The 26,968-nt window shown below is 44.3% G+C and overlaps 1 protein-coding gene across 4 annotated transcripts in view; it reads right to left on the reverse strand.

Annotated features, from left to right (window-relative positions):
• Positions 1 to 26,968, reverse strand: part of TP63 (tumor protein p63) — a 77,872-nt gene that overhangs the window by 11,092 nt on the left and 39,812 nt on the right. For 3 of the 4 annotated variants that reach the window (XM_071567090.1, XM_071567087.1, XM_071567091.1), the window contains exons 3-8: positions 9,405 to 9,591; positions 7,600 to 7,715; positions 7,169 to 7,278; positions 6,753 to 6,889; positions 5,662 to 5,744; positions 4,594 to 4,730 (exon numbers count right to left, since the gene is read on the reverse strand). In XM_071567090.1, the coding sequence (XP_071423191.1) occupies positions 4,594 to 4,730; positions 5,662 to 5,744; positions 6,753 to 6,889; positions 7,169 to 7,278; positions 7,600 to 7,715; positions 9,405 to 9,591 (770 nt within the window). The remainder of the gene's footprint in view (positions 1 to 4,593; positions 4,731 to 5,661; positions 5,745 to 6,752; positions 6,890 to 7,168; positions 7,279 to 7,599; positions 7,716 to 9,404; positions 9,592 to 26,968) is intronic. The other variant, XM_071567088.1, reaches the window with a different exon arrangement.

Consider the following 26,968-nt stretch of genomic DNA (forward strand, 5'->3'; position numbering starts at 1 on the left):
GAAGAAAGAGTATTGACACATTAGAAAAAACAGGAAAAAAGTTACACCAAAACAGACAACATCGTGGTTCCTGACCTCCCAAGCTATGAGCTGCAACTAAGAGGTCTGTAGAAGTGTCTGTTGTTTTTGTAAAGTTTGAGTCCCTTCAGAAGATTACTCTCACTATTCACTCTGCTGCTATCAGGCTGTGTTTTTGCCTCACTGTTCCTAGTCCCACCAGCTGGGCAAAGTGACCTTGCCAGCCCAGTTTATGGATATACTGATGGGTTTGGGGGGCTGGAATGTTTTAGGATGGCATCAGTCTGTTTGGGAGGGCCTCTCCTTGAGTCCGTGAGTTCACTCCTGAAGCAGGCCGAAAGGAGACTGTAAAGAAGGAACCAGAGAGAAGAAAAAGATGAATGTACAGGACCCTTCACCAGCCACCAAGAGAGAAACAGTCACTTTCCACCTTCATGATCACAGCATGGGCTTTGAAGGAGAGGAAAAGCAGATGTCTTAGCACCTACAGTGAGGGTATGTGACAGGAAGATTTAGGAAGCTGGAAAGCCCCAGGCACAAGCGAGTGCTTGGCAAGGAAGGGAAAACAACTAGTTGATAGGGAAATCCTATTCATGTCCTAGTCTCATGGGTATAAATAATGCCCTGATAATGTTCCCACTGACAAATAAAGAGGAAAAAAGCATTCAGTGAAAGCAGAAAAGGAGTAGCAGCTTCCATTGAGCCCACTTTTAACTATAATCACTTCAAAATCAGAAGCTGGTGCTAGATAGGATGGTGCCTATCAGCCATAATGATTACAGCTCAACTGCTCCCCTGGGGTCATGAGCTGATACAGAAGGCAGTATAATCTTGGAGCCCACAAAGCACTTTTACTTGGTTATTTCACCTTGGCAGTTCTCTAGTGAGTGAGAACACTATCCAAGTGCCTGGAGCTCACATGCAAGCATAGCACTACAAAACCAAACCATGCAAAAATACATTATTAGCTTTCTCTCCAAAAATAAGATTAACTAAAGGGAGTAAGAAGAATACCTTCTCCATCAGCCCTCTCCCCCAAAGAGCAAGCACTGGGACCCTTGCAGCTCCCCACCTCAGCTGAAGCACTCCAGGCACTGGATAACTAAGCTCTGTCACACCTCATTTGTGAGGTTAATTCCTTCTCTTTTGGACAAGGAGCTGTGCTGCTCATGAAACTGAAAGGTAGTCAGTGGCAGCTGCAGACCTGCTTAAATGAAGTTTTTGCTGGGATACAAGATCCCACTCAGACATAGGAATCCTCCTCTTGATAGCCATTGGAAGCCTGTGAAAACCCTTCAATCGCAGGAGTCAGACTTGGTGATCCTTATGGACCTTATAGGTCCCTTCCAACTTGAGACATTCTATGATTCTATGCTGCAGTAAATTGAAATACAGATTGTTGTAAAAACAGTGCTTAGCAGAGTGAAATCAACCACAGTAAAAAGTATTTTCCAAAGAAACCCTTAAGGGCTGTGCACGTAAGTCCCTGGGAATATTGATGGTAAATGTATTTCACAGCAGGGTAACAAGAAACATCTCTTCCCCAACAAAGCACAAGTCTCATCTGGTATCTCTTGCAGCAGCAATCATCCGGCAAATCAAAGTTTTACACAAATGGTGGCAGACCATGAAAAGGAAATCTTCTAAATAAGCGTGTGTCCTGCAGTTCAAATATGGGCCCCAGGATTTGATGGTGAAAAAGGAAGAACAGAAACTACAGGAAAGAAATAACTGACAACTTCCCACCTATGATCATGAAGGTACTTGGCATAACAGTAAATGAGAGAAAACCATGCACAAAGGAGCAAGCAGAGAGAGGAGATGAGACAGAGAAATACTGTGGTCTGGCACAACATGGAATATTGCAGTATTTTGGTCATCTTGTGGGACACAAGGTCTCTGACTGTTACCACATTTGCCCTTTTTACTCTAGAACAGTCAGCTGCATCTGCTGGCCTGTCAAATGCAATGCTGGTGTGTATGTAGATGAGAGCAATTATATAGCTGTTTTCCAAATGACAGATTTATAAACTACTTTTTGCCATTATAATCTCATCCTTGCTTTTCCTATTCTTCAGAATAGATGAAGCTGTTAATCATTGCCTAGAAAAGTAAACTGAAAAGTCCAGCAATTCCTCCATCAAGGCTTGACTGTAGAGCACTTGTGGATGCAGCTCTATTTTACAAATAGAGAGCCAAAGGCAACTTGAAAATATTCCAGATCCACAGAACCCTGCTGGGACCTACAGCTTTGAGCACACTGAAACTTGGTCATGGCATATGCACTTTTCCAGTTTCCACTTTTCACATATGCATTGAACTAAAGATGCACTGAGACTGAATTTTGAAAGTACATCCCTAATTACAAAGTGAAAGCCCAGAACAATTCACAAAAGGAGTTCACGTGCTGCTGAGTTTGGCCATCCTGACAAGGAAGTAGTGGCAAGACATCTCTCAGTAACCTGTTTGCATCCATGGTTGCTCTTATCCAAACCATTCCCTACGAAGTGGCTGCTCTCCCCATTCTCACATTGAGACCTGAATCTCATTATGATTCTTCTTTGGGGTAAAATTGCATTAACAGTCTTTTCAGTCTAAAAATTCCTCTGCCCTGAACAAATTCCTTCAGATATTAAGTCATACCCTGGATTATTGAGGAAAAAGCACCAAAACCCAAGTGCACTATTGCCAGAACATGCATTTCAGCACAGAGGATCCTGCTTGCTGGCAGACTATCAGCAGAGACAACTGCAGCACCTCTGAACAAACACTGAAAGTTATTTTTCTCCCCACTCCTGGCATTCTTAAAAGCTCTTAATCTTTCTCCCCTGTATCTGAGTACACTCAGCAGAGTGAGAAAAATGAGTTTATAATGGGACAAGTGCCAGGAGACACGCTGAAAGATATCTCATTAAATTAAACGACTGGACTTCTACATGCTGGTCTTAAAGGTAATACAAATAACAACCTCAGTTGCCAGGAACCTGTCGTCCTGATATAGGAAGAATGAAAACAGTAATTATGGCAAAGCCAACTGTCAGCGCCAAGGGAAAGCTGTCATCTGCTGCTGTCCACTTCTGCTTACAAAACCATTTCTCAGCTGAAATGGCTGTGGTTCAGGTGGAGCTTTGAAGACAAGCAGCAGAGCGCAAAAAGGCCACAATGCCTAGAAGCTAGTAAATACAAGCTATAGTATATACAAACAGTGTAGATGACTGATAAAAGTAAGTAGTAATAATAATAATAGTAATGAGATTTTTAAGTGTCCCAAAGAAAGAGTCCAAAGGCCCTGGATGCTCCAGCAATTTTGGCACAAGGGTTTTTTTCACACTTCCACAAGATTCCAGGTGATGCTAAAAACACACAGGTCGAAATGTGAACAGATGCACAGGTCTGGCTGAAAGCCGTGGTATTGCAGAAGTCCTAAGATAAGACCAAGGCACTGAAATAAATCCCTACAGGCTCAAGTGGGACTTATGTGGTGCCTTGGCCTCGTGCTAACCTCTGCCGAAGAATGAGTTATACCCATAGCCTCTTGACGTGAGAGCTTACCAGCAGAAACACGCAAAATCCTAAGCACTACCGCTGGCAGCCACCTACAGCCTGGGCAGCTATTTTCTGTCACCCGAGACAGCAGGTGAAGCAAAGCCTGTGAACGACACTGCTTATGGCCTGTCTGGGAAGTCATTCTCTGACCCAGTCTTTGTAACTGCAAAGCTTTGGGAACTGAGCGTAATATGGAAACCAGACACTTATTTGGCCCTTCTTCTCCCCATCCTCTTGGCACTTACACCATCCAAAGCAATCCTAGTGCAGCTCTGTCAGCTGAGTTCAGAAAGGGCCTACATCTGCCTGATGGAAAACTTCTAATGAGCAACATGAAGAGTCAGTTGGCAAAGTACAGTTTTTGGCAACACTTTAAAAGTGCATGTGTAGAGTCTTTCTTTGAAGTGCCCACTGGTCACAAAGGAAATCTTATGTGTTTCAACCTCAGCACCAACTTTCAGCTTCCTGTTTTACAGCTGAGCGACCTAAAGTATTGTTGTCCCACTGAGACGCCAGCCTTCCAATACTCCAGAGATGAATAACAGTGGGGTTCAAGTGCTCAGCTGAGCTGGTACCAGATCTACATACTCTTGGCAAGATGCTCAGATGGATACCCTGGAGAAGGCATGGAGATGGCTCCATGTTTGCTGCTGTTCCCATGGAGCAGACAAGAGAGGAACGCACCCAGCCTGTGCTCCCCGGCTGGGGCAAGCACATGCAGCAGGTTTCTGACCACAGGCTGTCAAGGGCCCTGCCTTGCTATGCTGCCCCGTGGGCTCTGGCTGGAAGTCAGAAATGAGGCACTGAGCCTCTCCTCTTTTCCCCTCCAAGGGCAAAAGGTGAAATGTGTGGGACAAGAGACTAGAGAGGGACCTTGCAAGCAGCCAGGATGTGTGCTTGGGGAAGGACTGCTTTGTCCTATGGCTTGGCCCTCATTTGAGTGCTATGAACAAATGTACAGAAGCCTTCTTTGTCTCTCTCCTCTCTCCCCCTTCCCCACTGTCCCACTGCAAGCACACTCATACTCACTGCTTCTGGAGCAAGTGCTGGTGCTGCTGTTGCTGCTGCTGCCGGTAGGTCTCAATCGTGTGCTGGGGAAGGTACTGCATCAGCTCCAGGGACTCTTTGATCTTTAGTAGCATTTCATATGTCTCCCGTCCCCTCACCTGCATCATGGGAAAAGGAAAGGTGGCAGGCGGGGGAAGAAAGGCATTAAAGGACTGCATCTATAGTCCTTAGTGATAGGCACTTTAGTGAGTTTTAGGTAAAGTAAATAACCAGAGCAGGATGGAAATGCTCTGTTTACACACTATGCATACACAGTAAAACTGCTAAGCCTTGTGCTAGAAGTACAAGCACAATCTTGAAGAGTGATAATCTCACTCTGCAGGCTGATAAACATCTTAGGGTTGTCATATAGCTCAAGGTAAATATATGCCAACTGAAAGCTACTTTCTTATCCGCTCTATTTAGACAGATGGTACCTGTCTCAGATGTAAACAGACCTGGTGCTGAATCTTACAAGTCTTAGGAAAAGAGAGCACTTGAACTGGGGAGCTGGTTTGGATTTCCCTTCTCTAAGCACAGTGTGGCTTGTGATTTATCCAACTAAACAGGGCTTGTAGGGAAGCAGCTAAATGGTGAATTAAAGAAACTTCTTGCCCTTTCTGATTCTATACTTAAAGCGTATTTCACTTCTATCACTACATTACAATGGCAATACACATAAAAGCCAGAGAAGAATCCACCTATCAGTGAGATTACACACAGTATTTCTAGAGAAAGGTCATGTGTCACAGACACAGAAATGAGAAAAAAGAAAACCCAGTTAGATCTCAAAGATGACATTTCCACTAGGACACACTGGGATATTTCCATATACCTTGCACAAGCCACTGTTAGTCATCAGTTAATGGAATTTTTAATATTTTTTATTTGGAATACATATTTAAAATAGGTAGCTCTTGGGATTTAAAAAATAAATTATTCTTCCACAGCCCAACTGCATTGTCAGTTCTCTCTGAAGTCTAGGTGATCCTTAAGTCATTAAGGAGGATACTAATCATAGGCTAAATACAAAAAAGAGAGAGAACTCACTGGCAAGTATAAGAGCTCATCATCTGGGGAACGTCTTTTTTTGATAGATGTCATCTGTATGCCATGAGTTCCTTGTCGAAAAGCTGGAAGAGAAACCCCAAAAGCACCCCATTAAAAAAAAATCAAAAAAGGGGAGGAGAGTATGGAGAAGAAAAAGGTAAAAAGAGAGATACAAGAGAGACATGAAGTGCATGGCTAGCTCAAATCTGTAGTGTTCCAAAAGGATCTCTGCCTGGGTCAGTTCAGAACTGTGGTTGCAGCTCTCCTGGCTCCACAGGGCAGATGTGACTGCAGATGTTGATTGGCCATACCATATTGCAAAACACATCAGCAAAGGAGCGCTGGATATATGGCAAATCCCCATCAAGCCATGCTTAGAACAGGCACTGGCACTTTACAGGAAAGACTGAGTTTTGGTGTTACAGTGCTCATGAGTGGATGGTGAAGCACTGACCCACAAAGGTGAGACAACAAGCAGGCAACAACCAGAATTCACTGAGAAAACAGAGCGACACTCCAATCTGCCTCCTGTTAAAACCTGCTGCCTTGCTCTTCAGCCCAGTGCCATCATTGAGTGTATATGGGAAACCAAAGCTGGATTTCCACATCCTGCATGTTTGATGAGTACTTTGCACGCTTTAAAGAGGCCCCTTGCCAGAGCACCTCTGATGCATAGCAGGGTTTATGTGCAGTCTTAATCTAGATCCCTGTGGCTGGAAGATACATGCCACAGCACAAGACTGGCTGGATGAAGCAGACAACAGCACAGCCCCAAATAAGTAGTAGAGGTTCAAAAAGTGTTTTGAGTCCCAGGCATATAATTGAAAGGTGGTAAATAAACACCACAAGCAGGGTTAATCTAACAGTGGCAGTGCTGTAAGGAAGCCCACAAACCCAGATTGTGAAAGACTGTATTGGAAACACCAGCTCATTTTTTAGGCTGATTCGCCATGAGAGAACAGATGTCTGATGTCCTCGTGTCTCCAAGCCCATGCACAGCACCACCCTGTCCCTGCAGCACAAACATCGGGGACACAACGTGCCCAGTGACAGCATAATTTGCAATCTGCCCAGCTCTGCCAGCTACTTACGGCGCTTCGTACCATCACCATTCTTTGTGCTGTCAGAGACTTGCTGCTTGCGGATGCTGTCCTCATCTGCTTTGCGATCTCTGCCTGGGCAAGCGCAAATACGGGCTTCAAAACATCGGCGGCCCAAGACTTGCCCACTGGGAAGAGAAGTGAGAAGAAACATCAGCTGGTATCTCAGATGCAGGCCAGCAGCACCCCTCAGCTTCATACCAGACTGTGCAGACAGACCCAATCCTCCCATTTCCCACTCAGGATTTCCCAGGTGTTGGCCAACTCCCACCTGCAAAGATCTAAATAATATCCTACGGCCCCTTGAATAAAACTGTTCCTAAGGATATGGAATGCTGCTATGAGTGGAAAAGGAGCAAGAACGCCACCTCTCCAGCAAAGGGTTACATGTGTGATGCATTACTTACTCTCTGGTTTCCAGTGTCACTATGATAAGGATTGGGCGACGGTTCATCCCTCCAACGCAGCTACTGTTACACATGAAGTTGTACAAGACTGTTGTGAATTCAGTACCAACCTGGATGAGACAAAGAAGGTGAGCAGAAGAGATGGTGGATGGAAAGCTCTGCTTTTTCCAAGCTCTCCTTTTGTATTTCCCAAGCTGTACTTCAATCAGACTAGCATAAAAAAGGCCCCCACTACAAGGCTTCCTTAAAAGAAATGAATTGCTGCTCTCAAGGGATAAAGAGGATGTTTAATAGCTCATTTCTGACAAGAGAAAGAATGGATTCATTGTAATAAGGACGGGAAAAGCACAAGATCCTAGCTCCTCCAACTAAGGTTACAATCCCCACCGCTTCATGTGCCAGGATGTCACCACCCTGAGCTCACAACGTACCTGGGGTGGCTCGTAGGGGACCAGCACACTCTGCCTCCCAGTGATGGGGTCTTCTACATACTGGGCATGGCTGTTCCCTTCCACCCTGATCAGGTGGCTGGGAGGCGCAATCTGCCCTGCAAGGATAAGGAGTCAAAAACAAGAGACACTGTTCAGTGAAGCAAGATCACACACAGGGTGGCCAGACTTTCTACAAAGGGAACTCCTGCACCTGACCCAGAGGTTATCAGAGCACACACATGCCTCCCAGCTCTTAAAGCTTCCCTTCCCAAGATCCCTTATGCTAGACACCAAAGACAACATGGACTTTCTTAAGCTCACTCTAGATACCTGTGCATAAACTTGAACAAGGGCTTCCCAAGATCTCAGACTAAGTGTGACTAAATGTCAACTGAATGGCAGCTCTTCCAGCAGACAACTCCATGAGGATTTTCACACCAGCTGACAGACTTCCTCCCTCTAATGCCTATATGAAGCAAAATCCTTCAAATCTCATTCCCTACTCTTTTCCCCATCAACTGCTAGCTGTCTTCTACTCCCTCCCATCAGTCTTGATCCTAAAGAGCTAAAAAGGATTCAAGCAGCAAGAGAAATATGCATTTAATTAATGGTCAGCTTGAAAAATCATGCTTGCTTCCAGGAGCAGAAGGTAACATGATCTTCTTGGTTCCTAGGCCACTTTCCAAAAATTAAGTTTCCTTTCTGAAAGTTTTCTTCAGTATTTCAACAACATACAACTCAATTCTGAGGATAGAAGCCTACTACGGGTTCATCTCAAGAACTCGTTTTATGTATCAACTGTTTAGTTCTCTTATTAAAAACACATTCTATTTCTAGAGAAAATTATTTCAGAATAAGCATTTATAGTTTTAAATGTTTCTTTCTTAGAACTCCATTATTGAGTGGTATCAAGACTCAAAAAATCTAGTCCTGTCAGAAAAGCACTTGCTAATATGAAAAAACGTTTTCAAGAACTGACTCGCTCCACTCTGATTTTACAGTCCCAGGTCCTTGCTTATTTCTGGGGCCTGTCTAGCTGGCTGCACTGTAACCAACTCCAGACTCCTAAGACATTCTGCTAACTGACACCAACTTTTTTTTTTTTACAGTAGGAGATAAATTATGCATGTAGAATAAAACAGATGCTCATTTGAACTTATGTGAACTTAAGTGGCCAAGGCAAAACGGAACCCAGCCCATGAGTTTGCAGAAAACTCCAGGAACATTTTAAAAACAGCTGCTACTTCACTAACACGAGGAGAATCAACTAAAAGATTGAAACATTAATACTGAACCGATAGTGGGAAATGTATACAGGAATGTTGCCTACAGCTGATGCTGGCACTTAGTATTGTCCTGCTAGAGATAAACAGCCCCATCCATCTTTGAGGCGTGGATTAAGGAGTGGAGATGATATTGCATCCTGTTACTAGATCCCTATGTCCCAGTGACATGGAAGCTCATTCCTGAGCACAAGAACAGCTGCTTCTCATTGCAGGAGCAAAAGCAGAGCAGGGAAAAGCTGCCAGAGGGGCACTGCCTGCCATGGGGACAGACATCCATCCAACCTGGGCAGGCATGGGGTTTATTTCAGTACTTTCTTCCCAAGGACATGCTTGCACAGGGACAGCTAAAGTATTGTATGACGCTTCCCGCTAATCACGGGAAATAAAAAGTTGCACAAGAGGGAGGGAGGTCTGCTTCCAGAAGGTTTGCTCTGAAGCTGCTGTCAAATCCCTGCACTGGCTACTCATCAGCCAAGCAGCTCTGGAGACAGACAGCCAGCAAAGCACTGCCCTCCTTACCCTCATTGAACTCTCGGCTCAGCTCGTGGTTCGGGCAGCGTTTGACCACTTCAGTGACATGTTCGGCTTTCTTGTAGACTGGCATAGCCCTGATGACGGCTCCCTGAGGTGGTGGGGTCATCACTTTGATCTGGATGGGACATGTTTTGGCAATCTGGCAGTACAACTTTTTCAGTTCGGTGGAATACTGTAAGAGTGAAAAGACCAAGAGAGTCAGGAAGTTCAGCTGGAGATAGAGGTACATCAGAAGGATGGAGATGGGTTTATACATGTAACTGAAAGCACCTGCTACTGCATGTGCATTGCATTTGTTTGCACAACAGTCATGCATTCAAAAAAGTGGCAAAAGCCCTAGATCTTTACCTCTTTTAAAACAGCAGAGCATAAATCTACATCCTAGTTTTCCAAAAGGCAAAAACTTCAGATAAAGAGCACTTCCTTTACACAAACAAATACAGTCTTTTATTTCTCTTGGGCACACCATTGTTCTTCCAAGGGACACCCATTACCCACCAAACAAAGCAGATGCTGTTCTTTTCATAGCACCCTGTAATCCTGGAAGCACAGGAAACCACAGATGTAAAGTACTTCATCCTGTTTTCTAAGAAGCCCTTCTACTTTTGCAGAGGGATGAAATGGAAACATGAACCTTTGGACTGAATAGTACTTGAAAGCAAGACCCTGATCTATTTGCGAGTTGTACCAAATCTGACATTTCAGTCATCTTTTAAAAGCACCTTATACATCTACTGAGCACTTCTGTATCAATCTCCTCACTTCTAAATACAAGGCATTATGTCCACAAAAGTGGTTAAAAAAATAGAAATAATTTTTTTTTCAAAGACCAGGAAAGCTGAACAGCTCAAAGACAGGTCCATGATGAGACCCAGAACATAACTCAGCAGCTGGGTCCATAAGGGAGGCTGTGACCATACACTGAACACCTGGAACAAAACAAAATGCTCTTAATTTACTATACTAATTTGGTGCATATTAGGTTTTTCTTAAGATGTTCCCCACTAAAACAGTAACACTGATGCAGCATTTTCGTGAAGTGTGTTCACATCTGGAAACCTTTACTCAGCAAAACATCAAGGCTGATGTTGGTTTCTTTTCAAAACCTCTCAGTGAAATAAAGGCAAGGAAACTTAATTGGTTCAGTACTGCATAACCTAAACCCATTCTCCTGGATGTCTCCCATGAAGGAGACTCTCCAGTCTGCCCTGCTACACAAGGGTGTTTCAAAATAGGGCTGTTTATAATCAGCATCCCACATGTATTCAGTTTTTTCCTGGTGCTCAGACATTCACTAGTGCAGAGCTCTCCCTGTAATTCTAACAACATAACCCACAGGAATTGCTGACATCTCCCCATTTCCACCTCTTCAGTTCTTGCAGAGTAAGAAAATTGAAAGCCCCAAGGTGGGCTTTTTTCACCAAAAAAAAAGGTCTCTAGCAGCCACGGGCCAATACAGGCCCATTCCTAAGTGATCAAAGAGATCAGCAACAGGTTCATACTGGTCAAGAGCAGTGGGCATTCACCCCATGGGGATGGGAAGAGCCAGCGTGTGCCTGGGTGGGTGGCGGATGACGTGGCAGCAAAAGGATTAGTTACTGATATTCAGGGATTATTTGCATTTCAAAGTGTACACATGGCTAACACAGGAAAAAGCAAACTTGGAAGAGACATGGGTAAGAGAGGGGGATTAAACAGAAGTGAAGCCAGTCCCTTCCCTTCTCACTCAACACCATCCTGCCATGTGGCAGAGAAGATGCTACAGGTATTTAAGCTACAAAAAAAAGATTTCTTTAAAATGCAAAGGCCAAATTGTGAAACGTATTTTATGTGCCTGCAGGCTAGAGATTAAACCCACAAAGGATTTACCCAGCCTGCGGAAACAGGGAACATGCCAAACAATTACAAAAAAAAAAGAGTTGCGAAACAGACCTAGATCATGATTTATATTGTACATCTTTTAAACCTGAAATTCCTTATTGTTTTTTAATTAAAAAGCAATTCCTTACTAAAGGTAAAAGTGAGCTCACTATGTTGTCTTTTCATCTCAAGATGTAGAAAAAGAATCACTTATATGCGAAAGAGGAAGAAAATCTGTAAAGCATTGTTTCCTTCAATACATCAGTTTGTTCATAGCATTGTGAAAGCTACAAGGATAGAAAGCCTCAAAAATCTCAAAAAGCCAACTAATCACTTGGATGCCTTAACATCATTGAAGTGTAAAGAAATTGGGCACCCAAAGGTGATGGGCTGAAATGAAAGCATAAATCTGGAAGAGTAATGGTGCACAGAGAGTACAGCATACACCAGGAGCCAACGTATCCCGTGTCTGCAGGCACCTGGAGAACAGAACAAATAGAAGGAGATACACACCCCTCGGTCACAGTCAGGACTATTGGTGTTGCCTGTAATTTTATGTATAACATCTTCAAAGACAAAACTGGGGTTACAGGAAAGGGGGAAAATAAAAATCACTGCTTTTAGAAGGACCATGAGGTACCCCTCACCAGCATGAATATTGAAGCTCCTGATCTAACAGCATGGCCTCTCTGTCAGCAGAGAAAGCGACCTGCTCCTCATCTACCCTTTGGCACCCCAACTGTCAGGCCCCTTTGGCTATGAAGGTATTGAACCTGCAGCTTAATTTTACAGAAAACACCTGAGAGCTAATGGGTTATGATGAACACACCTGTCCAACAAAGAAATATATATATATATATATTACTAAAAAACAGGGTAGACTAAAGAGCTAAAGGTTCTGGCCAACACCTCAAACTTGGCATGTCAGAAAAGGAGGGCAACCAGGAGCCTCACCTCTGCTTCAGGACATGATCAGGGCACAGGGAGGCAAGCAGCAGTGCCCAGCAGAGGCAAATGAGACAGCAGGAGGGCTGAGCCACCTTTTTGTCACCCAACTGCAAGAGGAGTTTAAGCCTCTCAGGCACTGCACAGGCCTTGAGGACATGGCATAGAGCCATGATTTCACATCTATCCCAGGCACAGCCACTTGCAAGTGTGTAATCACTGAACGGACAGTCATTTAACACCAGTGTAAATCTGTCCACGGGGTACCTACTGTCAGACAGCAAGGGGCTCGAGTTTCCCATCCTGCCCAACTTTGCTGCAACCATGGGTAACCTGATGCACAGACACTTACTGGCATAAATAGATGCAAACAACTAGGTCATGGTGACTTTGTACTGGACCAGTAATAATCATTATATCCACAAGAGCAAGACAGGATATTGTATATATAGATTTCAAAGCAAATGTGCTTCAGAAAAAAAAAAAACCAAGGCAGGAGCTGCCTATGCATTCAGATAGTGCATGCAAGTGAGGATCACTTCTTGGTGCAGGTGCTGCTCCTCAGTGGTCTCAAACCACTGCACTTCGCAGGAGATGAAAATTCCCCTGCCCAGTGTTTTGATGTGTGAACTGACAGACACTCGCTGTATGAAGGGTAAGATCATGAGATGACCAATTTCCAGAAATACAAAGCAGGGCTATTAATCAACATACTTGAGCAGGAAAACTAAATTAATTAGGAACATAAACATAAAAAATGAGCATACCCAACAGACGCACATCAGTTAACAAGATGACAACAGTCATTATCTAGCAGTAGGAACAAAAGTCACGCTAACAGCCTGAGGAGTGCAAACACCACTTCCACCAGGCACACAGACCTGAAAGCCATTTTAAACAAAAGAGTTGAGCCTGGCAATGTATCCTCTGTTCAAGAGGGAGAGGAAAGAGGTTTGGCTCGGACGTTGCTTTGGGGCTTGAGTGCTGCCTGTTGTGAATTTAGCTTCTTGCTTAATAACATGTTTTAAAAGGAAAGATGAAAACATTCCAGTGACTGCAGCTCTGCTCTCCCCCCCTGCCTGTGCAGACATACTGTATTATCCACTCTTGGCATCCCGGCTGGTAATTCAGTGTCACAATATACACAAGCCAGCTACCATTAGACAACACCTGTCTGATTTCTCTCAGTAAGCCCCTTCTCCAGAAGGTGTGTCAACAAAGAGTTTAAAGGAGAAAACAAAACACTTTTCGACTCTCAAATGGAGAATACTTGCTGGAAATGACTGAATGCTCAGTGCAATGCAAGCTGCAATGGCTTTTCACTGAGCATTCAATTCCCCTGCAAAACTCTAAAGCAGTGAAATCCCTCAAACACTACTTGCTAAATCTACCTCTAATATCTGTTTTACTATCTGATCTAGCCAGGGGATTATGGCTCCTAAATCTTTAAAAGGAGCAGGGTTCAGTCAGCACTACAAATGCTTATGGATGTCAACTTGAAGGTGATCCCAGAGGTTGGCTTATGGCTTCTGTTCAGATCAACAGGCCTTTCAAATCTTTTTCAAAATTTTTGCAAGTACTCATGTTTTAGTTCAACTCAGTTAACTAGATTCATTTTACTTGATGTTTCCAAAGCTGTCAGTCGGCTATGCCTTCTTGCCTATGAAAATAACTCCAAGAAGGTAAAAATAACAGGTTAAAAGAGTGGGAGAGCAACAGCTACCTGCATCAAAGTATTCACAGTGAAAACAAGGAAAGTCACCAAAAAAAAAAAAGAAAAGAATCTGCATATGTTTTAATTTTTTAAGAGAAAAAAGGCAGCGAGAAGAAAGTAACTTACTTACCAAGAATAAAATTTTATATTTACTCTAGCACCTTAAACTTTTTAAATATAAACCAGGATTTAACTTTTCATTTATAAAAACTGTTTGAGGCATGTGGGGGCACATCAGAAACCTGTGTGCACATGCACACGCACTCTTAACCAACTTGGACCCAGGGGGACACTCAGTGAAGAACTCTACCAGGAGCACTTCAGACATGGACCTCTCCTTCCAGATTAAACCTTCAGCTCAGCATAATTTTAACCCCACTTCCTAGCTGACTTGTTGCAGCTGCAGTTTAAAGTTCCCCATGTCCCTAGGCTCCAGAGACAAGCGGATAGCTTGCTGCTACTGGATACAGCAGACATTCAAACCACGGGCATGGCTGACAGGTCCAGTCATCATCAGTCTCACAAGATGTCTAAATCATCCACCACATGTGGCAACAACCCCCAGAGTCACAGCCCACAGCACAAGCGAGAAGTGCCTGTGAGCAACCCCCATCTGCAAGAGAAGCCATCGTGCGATGACCGGGAGCATGAGAGCAGAAGAGGATGCTGATGCAGCCCCACTAGTGCTTTGCAGACATTTACCAAATTTCTCCACCCCGGGGCAAAGGAAAAACCGTATCACACTCTCTTCCCTCTTGAGGAAGGGCAGTGAATCACCCAAGGGCGTCCGCCTTTGCAAAGACTTCATTTTCCCCTCAGGCTGCTCTGCCCCCTCCCCGTCGCCTTTGCCAGGCGCGCACGACCGGTGCTGACGAGCTATTAAAATCCTTCCTCCGAGCGCTTTTCCCCGGGAGCAGCAGCCAAAGGCCGCCTGTTGCCACCTGTCAGTCGCAGGGATTAATTACCTGCGCCGGGCGGGGAGCGGCACATTCCTGCCGGCCTCGCCCGCCGGGATGTTGACATCAGGCAGGTGGGCCCCGCATCCCCCCGGCCGCCCGCGCCGAGGGGGAACGCGACCCATGGGTGCGTGGGGATCGGCAGCGCCGCTCAAACCGCAAGAGGAGCGGGAGAGAGACGCGGGGAGGGAGGAGCGTGTCGGTGCTGCCCCGGGGCAGGCGGCACTCCCAGCGCCGGCAGCTGCTGCTGCACCTTGGAAACCTTAGCGAAAAAAATAAATATATACGTGTGTGTTGACCTGCTTAGGTAAACGGGGAAGGGGAGGGGTGGCAGGGAGGAGAGCGCAGAAACATAGCCTGCGGACAGGGATTCAGGGACCGCTGCCCGGTGCGCCGGGACCAGCCGCGCCCGCAGCGGAGCCGCCCGACCGCGGGGCTCGCTCAGCCCCCCGAGCCCGGCTGAGCCGGCGCGGCACCTCCACTGTGCCATCGCAGGGCGCAGAGGGGCAGAAAAGCAGCTCTACCTCTCCGACAGAGGCACAGCCACCCCCTCGCCTTGGCAGACAGAGCTCCGCGTTCCCCGTCCAGGCGCGAATCCCTGCGATTCCCTCGGCGCTGCATCCTGCCCGGTCCCCAACCACCGCAGCCACACATCGCGACCCAGACGGCAGGCTGAGAAGGGGACATTCACAAGTGGTCATGCTGTAGGAGACCGCCCTGAAATTACCCCAAATACCGAATTCAGAGCATCTTCTAGATTCTCCCATCTATAGGATAATTCCTTTATTCCTATATTCAGCGTTTCGTTTAAGGTTTCCCAGGGGTTTTAACTCAAAAATACCTTGATCAGGTTGTGCCATCTGCGTGAAGAATATCCCTACGTAACATTGCCAGAAAAGCCACAATGATAGCAGAAGTGACACTGAATTTCTCATATTGCTTTTGCATTGTGAAAAAGTTGTAAATTTGAAAACTTTAAAATACAAGAGTTTTTACATTTCAGTTTCATACCTACAGATTTACTTCATCAGCAAAGAAAGACCTCTTGAGGTCTTGCTTGAAAACACTTTTAAAAGTGAACAACAAAATAGTTAACTGAAAAGTATTCTGTCTCAAGAGGAAAAATATCCGATGGAAAATTTCAGAGGCAAGCTTTACACATTTTTTTGATACAAAGTGATGTGTGTAAAGAAAGGCTTTATGATTTGATTTTGTGAGTTCTCTTCCTTTGCTAGTCGATTATTTTAAATTTTTTGAAATTAATTTCTTTAAAAACCAAAATCATAAGACTCCTGCAGACAAATGGCCTTAACTTGTGTAGCCAGGTCATACACTGCTCGAGTATTGCATCCGATTTCTCTGCAATCTTCTAAACTGAAACTTTAGCAGCACTGCACAAGTTTCAGATACTAACAACGTCTAGTAATTTGCATTTCTGATAGATTACTTTGCACCAGAAATGTTGAGGTGAAGGTATGAAGTGAACAAGTCTCCTGAAAGGCAAAGCTGATCCAATGCTGAACAACATCTTCCCTGATATCTAGATCTCTCAGTGGCACAAGTAAGCAGCCTGTTTGCCTACCACAGAAGATATAACATTAAGAAAAATACACTGTAGAAAGTCCACTCTCGTGCTATCCAAACTCACTTAAAGATTACTAGAGGCTATTAAATTTCAGCAGAACAGTGAGGAGTGATCAGAGTTAGGCTAAAACATTACTTAAATTTGGATTTTAAAAACATCCACTTCAATAATTGAGCATTAATTTGTAAACTAATAAAATTCAAGATTTTTAATCATTAAAGTGAACACAGAAGCAGCTGTGTGAATAACTCAATTGGATTTCTTCCCTTCTTTCACAGCTCCACTATTTTCAATGGCATGTGACCACATCCTCCTAGAAAGAGCATAACCCACTGCAAACAAAGTGCTACACGGAAGTTCAAGTATTTGCATCTATATACAATGCAATATAAGTGGACATCACATATATGACCACATGTGTTTGCTTACACAAAACTAAGTTGATTGTATGCCCTCAAGCATCACACCAGCTGGACACAGTGACATAACCAGCAATAGTCCTTCCAGGCTCATTACTCATGAGCACTAATCACTCATTACACCAGAAAGTATATACCAAAGCTGCCCGTAAAAACCTCCAAAGACTTGTTTTAGCAAAAAAATCTTCCACATATGCCTAACTTTCAACAGCACTGTTAATCACCACCTGCTTAAGTCCGTATGCCTCTGCAGAAAGGCATTTCTGAAGCCAACCATGAACTTAAGGAAGATCTGATTCAACTTGTATTTTAAAGGAAATCAGATTTTTGTTATAAAGGACTACAGAAATGAACTGAAGATACTTGGGTTCCCAACAGCAAGCCCTCCCCACCATACACTGTTCCTGACTTGCGTGCCTTGGCCTCTGATACTGAGTACCTAAATATGTTCTGCTCAGGGCCTTCTCTAAGTAAAGCCCAGGTTGGCCATTTCAAATCTCCTCCTAGCTTGATGTGGGGGATTAAACTTTCTTACAGTCATCTCTCTCAGGTTCTACACTGCTGTGTGTTTCCTATTAGCCTCTCAGACCTCACTTGTTTCAAGTCCACATGTTGCAGCATGCTCCATCCTACCAGCCAAACTCCAAAAACTCTAATCAGCTACAGGAAACATTGTCTGGAGTAATCACAACAATTTTTAGTGCACCTCCCTGTCACTTCTGTCCCCTGCTGAAAGTCAAAGGGTGATGAACTCAACTGTAAGGAGGGAAGAAGCACAGCAGTACATAAAAGTGGCTCAATTAAGTAAACAGTAAAGCAAAAATTCTAAAGCTCTCCAAAATATGCCTGCCCCTACCAAATCAAACTGGTTTCAACAACGTGAGTCGTCTGTAAAAGTCCAGACAAGCAGGTCAAGATCTTGCAGCCCCCTGCAGTGTAGATAAAGGCTTTGAGTCCTCAGCAATTTGGGATATAGCCACAGGTTTGGGTAGCTCCACACCAGCTAATGATCCAGGGGAAGAAGCAGGGTACAAGAAAATGCCTGATGAAAGACCTAAGTCCAAAATTCTTTTTAGCTCTGTCACCTGCAAATAAAGGGATTTCATTAGTAACTCAGAGGAAAGTGAATGAGTCACTAGTGCAGTACCTGTTATGGCAGAGGGAAGCCAAACTGGATGATAGACCACATTAAACAAACAAAAAACATAGTCTTTTCAATCAGAAACATCCCAAGCTGCCAATTCAGGGACAGTGTCAGCCTCAGAGGTATCAGGCACTCTGCCACAGACTGCATCAGCCACTCAACACTCTGGAAAGCGGAGACTTTGCTAGATGGTGACAGATTTCCACCCAAATTCTGGCTCATGCCAAAGGACTGTCCTACTTTGAAAATGTCACAGGGTCAGCACGTTGCAAGGATAAGAGTATGTGTGTCAAATACTGGCCCATCTTCCTAGCTGGGTGACTAGGAAAGTGAGATGCAAACCAGTTGTCTTTACGTGGTCATTCTGATACAGGAGAGAAAGTTTGAGTGATTCAAAAACCAGATTTAATGTCTTCGGACCTCTCATATTAAACACCTTTGCCCTGATAAATTTTTTTATCCTGTTCATTTTTTCTTGACATAGGGTTTAGATTCGATGGACTACAAAAAGGCCAAATAATCCCTGAAGATGTTCATATAGAAATGATTTGTGTTTTTTTCTTTGCCTTCCTACAGTGGTACTGCTGCTATGCAGTGACCAAGAGCAGGACTGCTCCCTGACTGTTTCTGGAGTGGGGAACTGGCCAATTCACCCTATGGATCAGGGCCAGTAGCTAACTGGGAGGGCCAAGGGGCTCAGCTGTGAACTGGAATGCTCTGATAAAATAAGGGGCCACCAGTCATGCCAGTCAGCAAGCACTATCCTGTATGTGCATTCTCCACAAAGACCAAATGGCTCAGATGGAAAAATGTGATCCCCTTTCTCTCCTACTCACTTTGCCTTCTCCCATTTATTCCACCTGAAGGAAAATACAGATACCTCTCCACTTCATCATTCTCACAGAATATTAATCATACCTATAGGAGGTGATGGAAGGAAAGACAGAAAGTATTAAATCTGACAGTGTCTCAAAGTGGCAGTGCCAGTGAAATGCATCATTAAGGTGAGTAATTTTCCTGTTTACTTCATAGGCACCAAGTGCCCCCCCTCTCCCCCCCTGCCTAGATGTGGGCAGGACCCATCAAGGCAAAGCTTTGGAAGCAAGCAGCAGCGTCCCCAATTTCTACATAAACGCTGCAGGCCAAAGAGCAAAGGCAAGTTCCAACTGAGCCCTTGACAGTAATCAAGCACTGCGGCGCCTCTGGTCTTGTCTTCTGCATACCTTGCAAGTAGCATCATGTCTTCCCAGTGAGATTTCACTGGCAGCGCACACAAGCACCTTGTTCCTTGGCTTCTGTCTCAGAAAAAGAAAGTCCTGAAAACACACATACACGCCCCTGCTTTTCTGCTCCAAGGGAGACCATTTCCCTCTAAATCTTTAGTCTACTTTTAGCAGCCCTTTCAGAACAGATTTATGAATTTGCCAGAAATCTCTTTTGTTCCTGTGCGGAAAGGTTAGCACTAGTCCTTTGCCAAAACAGCATTGAGTCTTCTCTGTTAACGACCAGGAAACTATCCCGAGTCAGATCTTATTACATCTGAAACAAGGTGCAGGTACCAGCAAGTCTCTTCCATGATAACAGCCAGGGCCTGTCCCATTTCCTGATCACATTACACTCAATTTCCAGAATTACATCTATGCAAATATTGTTCTCCTGCTTGCAGAGCATTTCATTGATAATCAAAGTGAAAAGCCAACAAAGCTTTTCTGGCCAGGATGGTGAGCAAAGCAACAAACTAACAAGCAGACACCAAACAGGGACAGATGTTCTTCTTTTCTGTGTGAAGACCATCAGGTAAGGGCCCTCTCCTCCTCCTAGAAAATGAACCAAACCATTTCTGCAAACAGCCCTCTGTTTTCTGCAATTACTGACCCAACAAGGTAATACGCCAGTTCTGAATCACAGAATAAACTTAAGGACTAGTACAGAAAGACAAAAATTAAACCTAACTGAGGAAGTCGTGGTTTTACTGAGAACATAAAGATGTAGTAACTCAGATCTAAACTACATCAATAAAGCATGACAACAGTTCCCGCATACTTAGGATGAATGGTGACTAAGTTAAACCTTTAATTCATCCAATTAAGTTTTGGGGATGAATGGCAAGAAAGTCAGACGAGAACACAGTCACTAACTATTACCAACATTTGCAGGGTTCTGGGATCTGTATTTCAACCCAGATCCTCCCCTTTCTCAGCCCTCTCCTTCCATCTTCAATGACCTAGCCTAAGCACAGTCCTTGAGTCAACTCATGTGGTTTCTCCTGAGCCTGCTTTCAAAGTCAAGACATGATTCAGCAAGGTTTAAGCAGATGCCTACCTTTAAGGTTGGGAGCAGCCTTGCTGACTCCAACAGAACCCAAGAGATTTCACTGGGAACATTCACGTGCTAGAGGTTATGCACTCGCTTGAGAGCCTTACTGAACTGAGACCCTGATTTTCCTACGTACCGTGGGAAACAATTCATCAGGTTCCCTGCTGAGGACTGTAGCAGTGTTGCTGCTGCAGCCATCAGGGCACAGAGACGTCCCCAGCTCCAAAATGCATCACCTCACCCTCAGGCAGCTAGAGAGGTCAATGCTGTGGCATCTTCTTGGCTAGGAAGAGTAAGAAGCCTATCCCAGGCTCAGGGGATTCCTCCATTTTTCTCATGCTCTCCAGCAGCCCTGAAGCTTTGCAACTGCAGCATCTAAAGAAAGCAAGCTGTTCTGCAGAGCAGCACTGCAGAAGGGAGTTGCAAAGAGATCAGAAAACAGCAGCAGCAGTCCTTCCTATCCCTCATAGAAATAACAATCTTCAGTCTTGCACCTCCTGCCCTCTAAGAGTAGAATGAAAAATCACATTCCACTGGATATGCATGCCAAAGGAAATTGTGCAGAAAGATCACATAAGAAATGGAAGGCTTGAACACAGCATAGGCCATTTCACTGATTTTTAGGTTGCTTTGAAATTTCAGTAAGAAAGCACAATTGCATAAAGCAAGCTTGCATGGACCTGGATGCACTTAATAGGTAGATCTACAATAGCCTGCTAGCAAACTCATCCGGAATGATTGTCCAGATACTTCATGGCATAGTAACAGATCTATAAATTATTAGAAATAGATTACATCAAGTCTCTCAATACCTAGAAATTGATTTATTTCACTTGCTAACAAAGATAATCATGCCCTCTGCATGATCTAACTGGAAACATAACAGGAACAAACATGGATTTAGATGCAAATCCTTGAACAACAACCTGAGGATGGCTTTCCAAGGAAAATGCCAAACAGCTCTATCCCTGCAGACCTTACCTCTACACTGCTTAATTTGCAAACTGCAAGCTCTGAAGACCCCAAGCAACAGATGCTTTGTGAGAAGACAGCCCATTTTCCCAAACAAAAAGCAGCCTTTGTTATGGAATAACAATGAGAACAGGAATAGTTCCCTGGGAAACATAATTTTAAAGTCAGATTTCCCAACTAACCACACCCAATTAGTAAGTAATGCCATATTTTTGAGTGATTATGGAATCTCAGGAGATTTTTCACCAGTTTCAATTTTGGGATTTTCTCCATCTTACCGACAAAAGAAAGTAAACAAAACTCCCTCAGGATCTTATCCAGGCGTTAGGTAACTAAAGGAAAGCCCCTTCCTCCCTAAAAAGAAGTGAAACAAAATGGAACAAAACAAGATGGTTGCAACATCAGAAGTTATTGGCTCACACTGTCTGGCACTCCCATTTTTCTTACAGCTCATATGTGATGCATAAGAGAAAGGTGCAAAGTCTCCATGGACAGAACATGCTGTTGACCTGCATGATGCTGTACAGAGGAATTCCTACCCTTGCAAAAATCAAGGTTTGTTCTGAGATAGTTACCATGAATCTCATGAGCCTGCATCACTGCTATCCAGGGTAACATTTAAAAATATCCCCTTAGCAGCTCTGAATTTAATGCTATCCAAACGCAAAGGCAAGAGGAGGGCTGGGACTAACACTGACAAGCCATTTGCAAGTACAGCCCATCAAATACCATCAACTGACATCAAAGAAGTCAAGGACTTTGAACCTGCAGAAGCCAGCTACATCTCCAGAAATTTATCAGCCACCACTATGTAGAGGAAGACACCATTAAACAACGAGCATAACTCAAAAAGTCTTTCCATCCATCAGCTTCACAACTAAACAATAGAAGAGTCCACAGGGAAGAAAGTGTTTAGCTCTCCAGTTGCAGACAGCAAAGTGCCAGGATGCAGAAAAACCCTAAATAAGATCAGGCATATCACACCACAAGGATGTGACCATGCTAATGCTACGATGGGCAGCAGAACACTATTGTGGAAGTGGAGTGCAAGGCTCCTCTGCACAATGCTCTGGCTTAGAAGAAAAAAAACCTCAAAACATTTTACAGAGCTTGGAGGCAACAGGTTGAAACAATCCAGGGGGAAACATTTGAGAAGAAGGAAGCTGGTGATGGAAGAGGAGCTGTGGCCACAGCACACCAGCTACCAGACCCTGGAGGAGAGCAAATGATAGAGGCCCAGCTACATTGCAATTGTTGCCACATATTTCTTATTTAAATTCAATTTGTTTAATCTCAAGTCAGATTCAACCATCAAAGGCTCTCTTCTGTAGCACACTGACAGTTCGCTCTAAATCTCTGCACCTTTAATCCTTTAATTAGCCAAGAAAAATGCGATCTCAACTCTTGCACCAACCTAAGCTAATTTTCTGCATGGAGCTCCAACTCCTGTAGGTTACAGGTTTTAGCTGCTCGTGTAGCCAAGGGGAAATAAACAAAACAAAACACACACCCCCACCATCCCATTCCCACACAGGCTGATGTGTGCTTCTCCATGTGCTGCCTTTTCAAAGGGCAACCTCCTTGAAAAGTCCTTGAAAAAGCAAAAGGGACCCATTTTCGTATGGCAGTAGTGGGCTGGAAAGCATAATTATATCACCCAAATCAAAGAAAGAATGAACAGAGGTTTTGGAGGACAAGGCAATGTTTGCACAGGAGAGGGATAAAACTGGAGTGTTAAAGTCAATGCTTGACTAAGAGATCATCATTAGTGTCCTCAGCCACCTTCCACAGTGATTTTGGGATGTGAGCTACTAAGCAAGCAAACAAAACCCCAGAAATTCAACCATTTTGGAAATTCTCCAAAAGAAGATTTCTCCAGAGATGAGCTCTGCTATTTCTCAAAAGCATCATGGCAACCCAGTTCTGAAGGAAGAAAAGGAAAACTGCATAAGTCACCAGCAGCACATCAGGACAGAGATCTATTTGGGCAGCTTGAAATACGTATTAAGCTCTTCATGATATCCAGCAGAGCAAATCAAGGAAGAACAAGTGGGCCACCTAAATTCCTCATCTCAAGCCCTCACCATAGGGGAGTAAGGTATAATCTACACCTGAACACAGCCCTGCCTGACTCTCCAGGTCAGGATGCTTTTTGCAGGACAAAGGCAAAAGCAAACACTGCTCCTCCTCAAGGCATGGTCATAGTGCAGCTGCAGGGAGTGCTGGCTGGCCCCGTGATAACCCCGTGTGTGACATGCAGGAAAAAGGAGCTCAGGCATGGCCAAGCCATTCACACTGCAGCTGTAACGTGCCAGAGCCAGTGAACCCTGCCCACTGCTGCAGCAGTATACAGACACAGCAGATCTCTTTCTAGGCACAGCCTGCAAGCCCACACAACATTGCATGGAGCTGAAGGCCATCCATGGGATCTGTGTCTACAAGCTGTATGAGGCCTTCCTGGTAGCCAGTCAGGGAACACAGATGAACAGCAGCACCAAGAGTCACCAGAGACCTGACAAAGGCATGAAGACATAGGAGTAAGAACAACCTCCCTCTGATGAGCAAATGCAGATTAGAAGAGCCCTGTCTACATCAGAGGCAGAGGACAGGCATTTATGAATCTTGCAGTTCTTTAATTTGCTTCCCTGTTAAGGACTTGAAGATCAGCACGTGTCCAGGGCTGCCTTGCTTACACAAGCACTTTTGACAAAGTCACAGCAGTATTAGATTTGAGAAAAAAGGGAGATTAAAAAAAAGCAGTCTGCTGTTTTCAAGCACTGGCAAAATACTGCCCAGGTAGTATTACTACCCCATCTCCCCATAGGACAAAGCACTTGGAATACATGACCCTTTCCTCTGGTAGGTTTCTAGAGGCACTGTGTTCACACTGTCCATCTTACTCAACCCAAATCAGTTCCTCTCAGCTCCCCAGCAAAGAATCCAGAGACAATAAAAAAGATCTGAGGAAGAGTTGCTACACTCCACTGATGTATGACAGATCCCAGTCATACACTGCACCTTCAAACCTCACATTAGTTACACATGCAAACCAAAAAACTGCATGCGCATCTCAGGGGTCGTCTTACAAAAAAAGTAATACTGCAGAGCTCAGGATAGTGATAAGAACCATCAGTGTGATGATATGAGAATCTCAGCAGGAGAACCTCTATTGCCAATCTCACCACTTCACCTGCTCCTGAGTCATAACTGTTCTATGCTGCCACAGGCCTTGAGGAAGAGGCATTTCAAGGGCACAATTAAAGGCAGGCAAATGAGCTCTGCAAGCTGCAATTGCAAGATGGTCATGCTACCTTCAAGTTCCTACAGAACAAAGAGGATGGGAGTCACCGGCAAGGGGCATTTGACTGGTAAGGTACAATCTGGGGTCCAAGCAGCCACAGCCAGGCAGGTAACTGAGTCTTTGCACTGTCTTTGATCAATGTATCACAGCACATCCTTCCACGCACAGTCCTCAGAGAGGGTACAAAAAGGTAGCAAACACTTAGCAGATTTGCTCCAGGCCAGAAGGCAAGCTCATCTCACATCACCAAGGTGAGTAGAGATTTTTCTCTTTTAGGAAAATTTTAAAAAGTGATTTAAAAAAATTCTACAGTGCTCTAAAAGTAGCTAATCAAATTATTAAAGTGCTTAAAAGTTTAATGAAGAAATCAAAGCTATTAAGCAAACATTCAGCTTGATGTCTCTTTCCCTTCTTACCCACCTTTCCTCAATGCATTCAAAACCTCCTTTTTGCTGTGCTATAACATGTTTGAACAGGCATTGAGATACAAACAAGTCTTGGCCCCATCTCATACAGAATGGATTGGTTGCAGATGTTCTCCTGCAAGCTACATCTTGCCTCCTGCAAGAGCATTCATCTCCAAAACACATCATTTCACCTACTTTGCCTGAAGCCAAAACTCAAAGGTTATTTAATTTTTAATATTTTTTTATTAACTCTAACATACCTACAGCTGTGCAAGCAAAACCCCATCTGGTTTTTCAAGGCACAAAGAGGCAAGCTACATTTAGATAAAAGTAACCAAACTGGGGCAGTCATCTTTCTGTTCACCTCTGCACGAGCCAACAGCAATGTCAGGGATGCAATAAAACAAAAAACTGCTGTATTTCAGAGAAGCCTGACATATTTCACTATCCTCCTAGGACAAGTCAGACATGAGCTCATACAGTGGCAGGTGAGTCAGTGACGAGTCAGACAAGAGTTCCTTAATTAAGCTTTAGGGGCAGATGATCCCTCGAAGGTGTAATCAGATTGGTATGGCCAGTGGAAAAAGGGAAAAAAAACACCCCTACCAACTTTAAAACAAAGTGAGTATACTGCTATACCCTTGCTGAGCCATGCCAGGCAGGCTGGAGGCAGCAAGCTGCCCAGAACCAGAGAGCCTGCAGCATAAAGGAATGCCTGACCATCCGGCTCCACTCCCTGGCAGTCAGCACCTGCCTCCTGCATGCTCAGCTCTGCTCTGCTCCTCCCGGGAGCAGAGAACTGCTGCCATCCCCAGCAAGCAGGTTACACTGGAGTCACACTGCGGACACTGTGTGACCCCGGGGGTCCAGTGTAAAGTGCACTTCAGGAGTAGGACTTTCAGAGACAAAGGTGTGGTTGGCAACAGCTCAGACCTGTGTGGTGGAGAGGGAAGTGGTCACAAGTGAGTCATTCCCAGTCACTAACCAACAGAGTCAATCTTGGACAGGTGATTTATCAACGCTTAAAATGCTACCAAGCAATCTCACTTCAGAGGAAGACCTCATGACTTCTATGTTTTGGAAGCTTCCCTGAAATAAGCTGCAAAACACACATCAGAATATCAGTGTATTGAAGCAAAATAGCCTCATTAAACAGATTGGGATCAGCAGAGTGACTAAAAGCATCAGAGCATTTTTGTGCTCTTGACATCAAGACATGCAGCATGGAAATGGTTTTCCTCCAGCACGTGTCCTTGCAAATTCATTCTGGAACTCATTTTGCCCATGCAGCTACTCTTCCTGCCAGCAGGGACCTCGCTGCAGCACTCCTCCCTCTGAATGCCAGCAGCACCAGAGCAACCCAGTTCTCCCTATCTTTATCTTGCACTGATCAGTCTGCTGAAAAACAAGCCCAGAAACACAGACTCCAACCTCTGCAGTCCTTTTGAGAGGCATGGCAAAGGAAATGGGCAAAAATGACTCATCAGAGGAGTTGGCACACAAAGGGAACACCAAATAAAGGTCAAATTCATGAATTCCTCACAGAAACTGATTGCAAAGCAATCAGTCTACATGCTTAGTCTTTATCAAACTGTACAGAACTAATAACTCTTCTGAAGATTTTCCTAGGGGCCTCAACTTCCTCTGTGAGTGCCAATACTGTAAGAGATTTTAGTAGGATATCTAGAAATGCACAGACTCTTTTCTGTTGAAGTCCCTTTTGCTCATACACCTACAAGAACTCACCAAGGATGGGTCAAAAAAAATGACTAAGAATGAGTTGTATGAGCATTTTGCAGGAGAAGAGATGGGAGACAAGGAACTCATTGCAAAACCAGCCACCACCCTGCTGATTAATGAAGAAGGATCATTCAGTGCTCAGACACTGGACAAACATCTCATGGGAAGACTTTCTCTCCCACCCATGGTG

The sequence above is a fragment of the Pithys albifrons genome, chromosome 11, assembly GCF_047495875.1.
Source record: "Pithys albifrons albifrons isolate INPA30051 chromosome 11, PitAlb_v1, whole genome shotgun sequence".
NCBI classification, from domain to species: domain Eukaryota; kingdom Metazoa; phylum Chordata; class Aves; order Passeriformes; family Thamnophilidae; genus Pithys; species Pithys albifrons.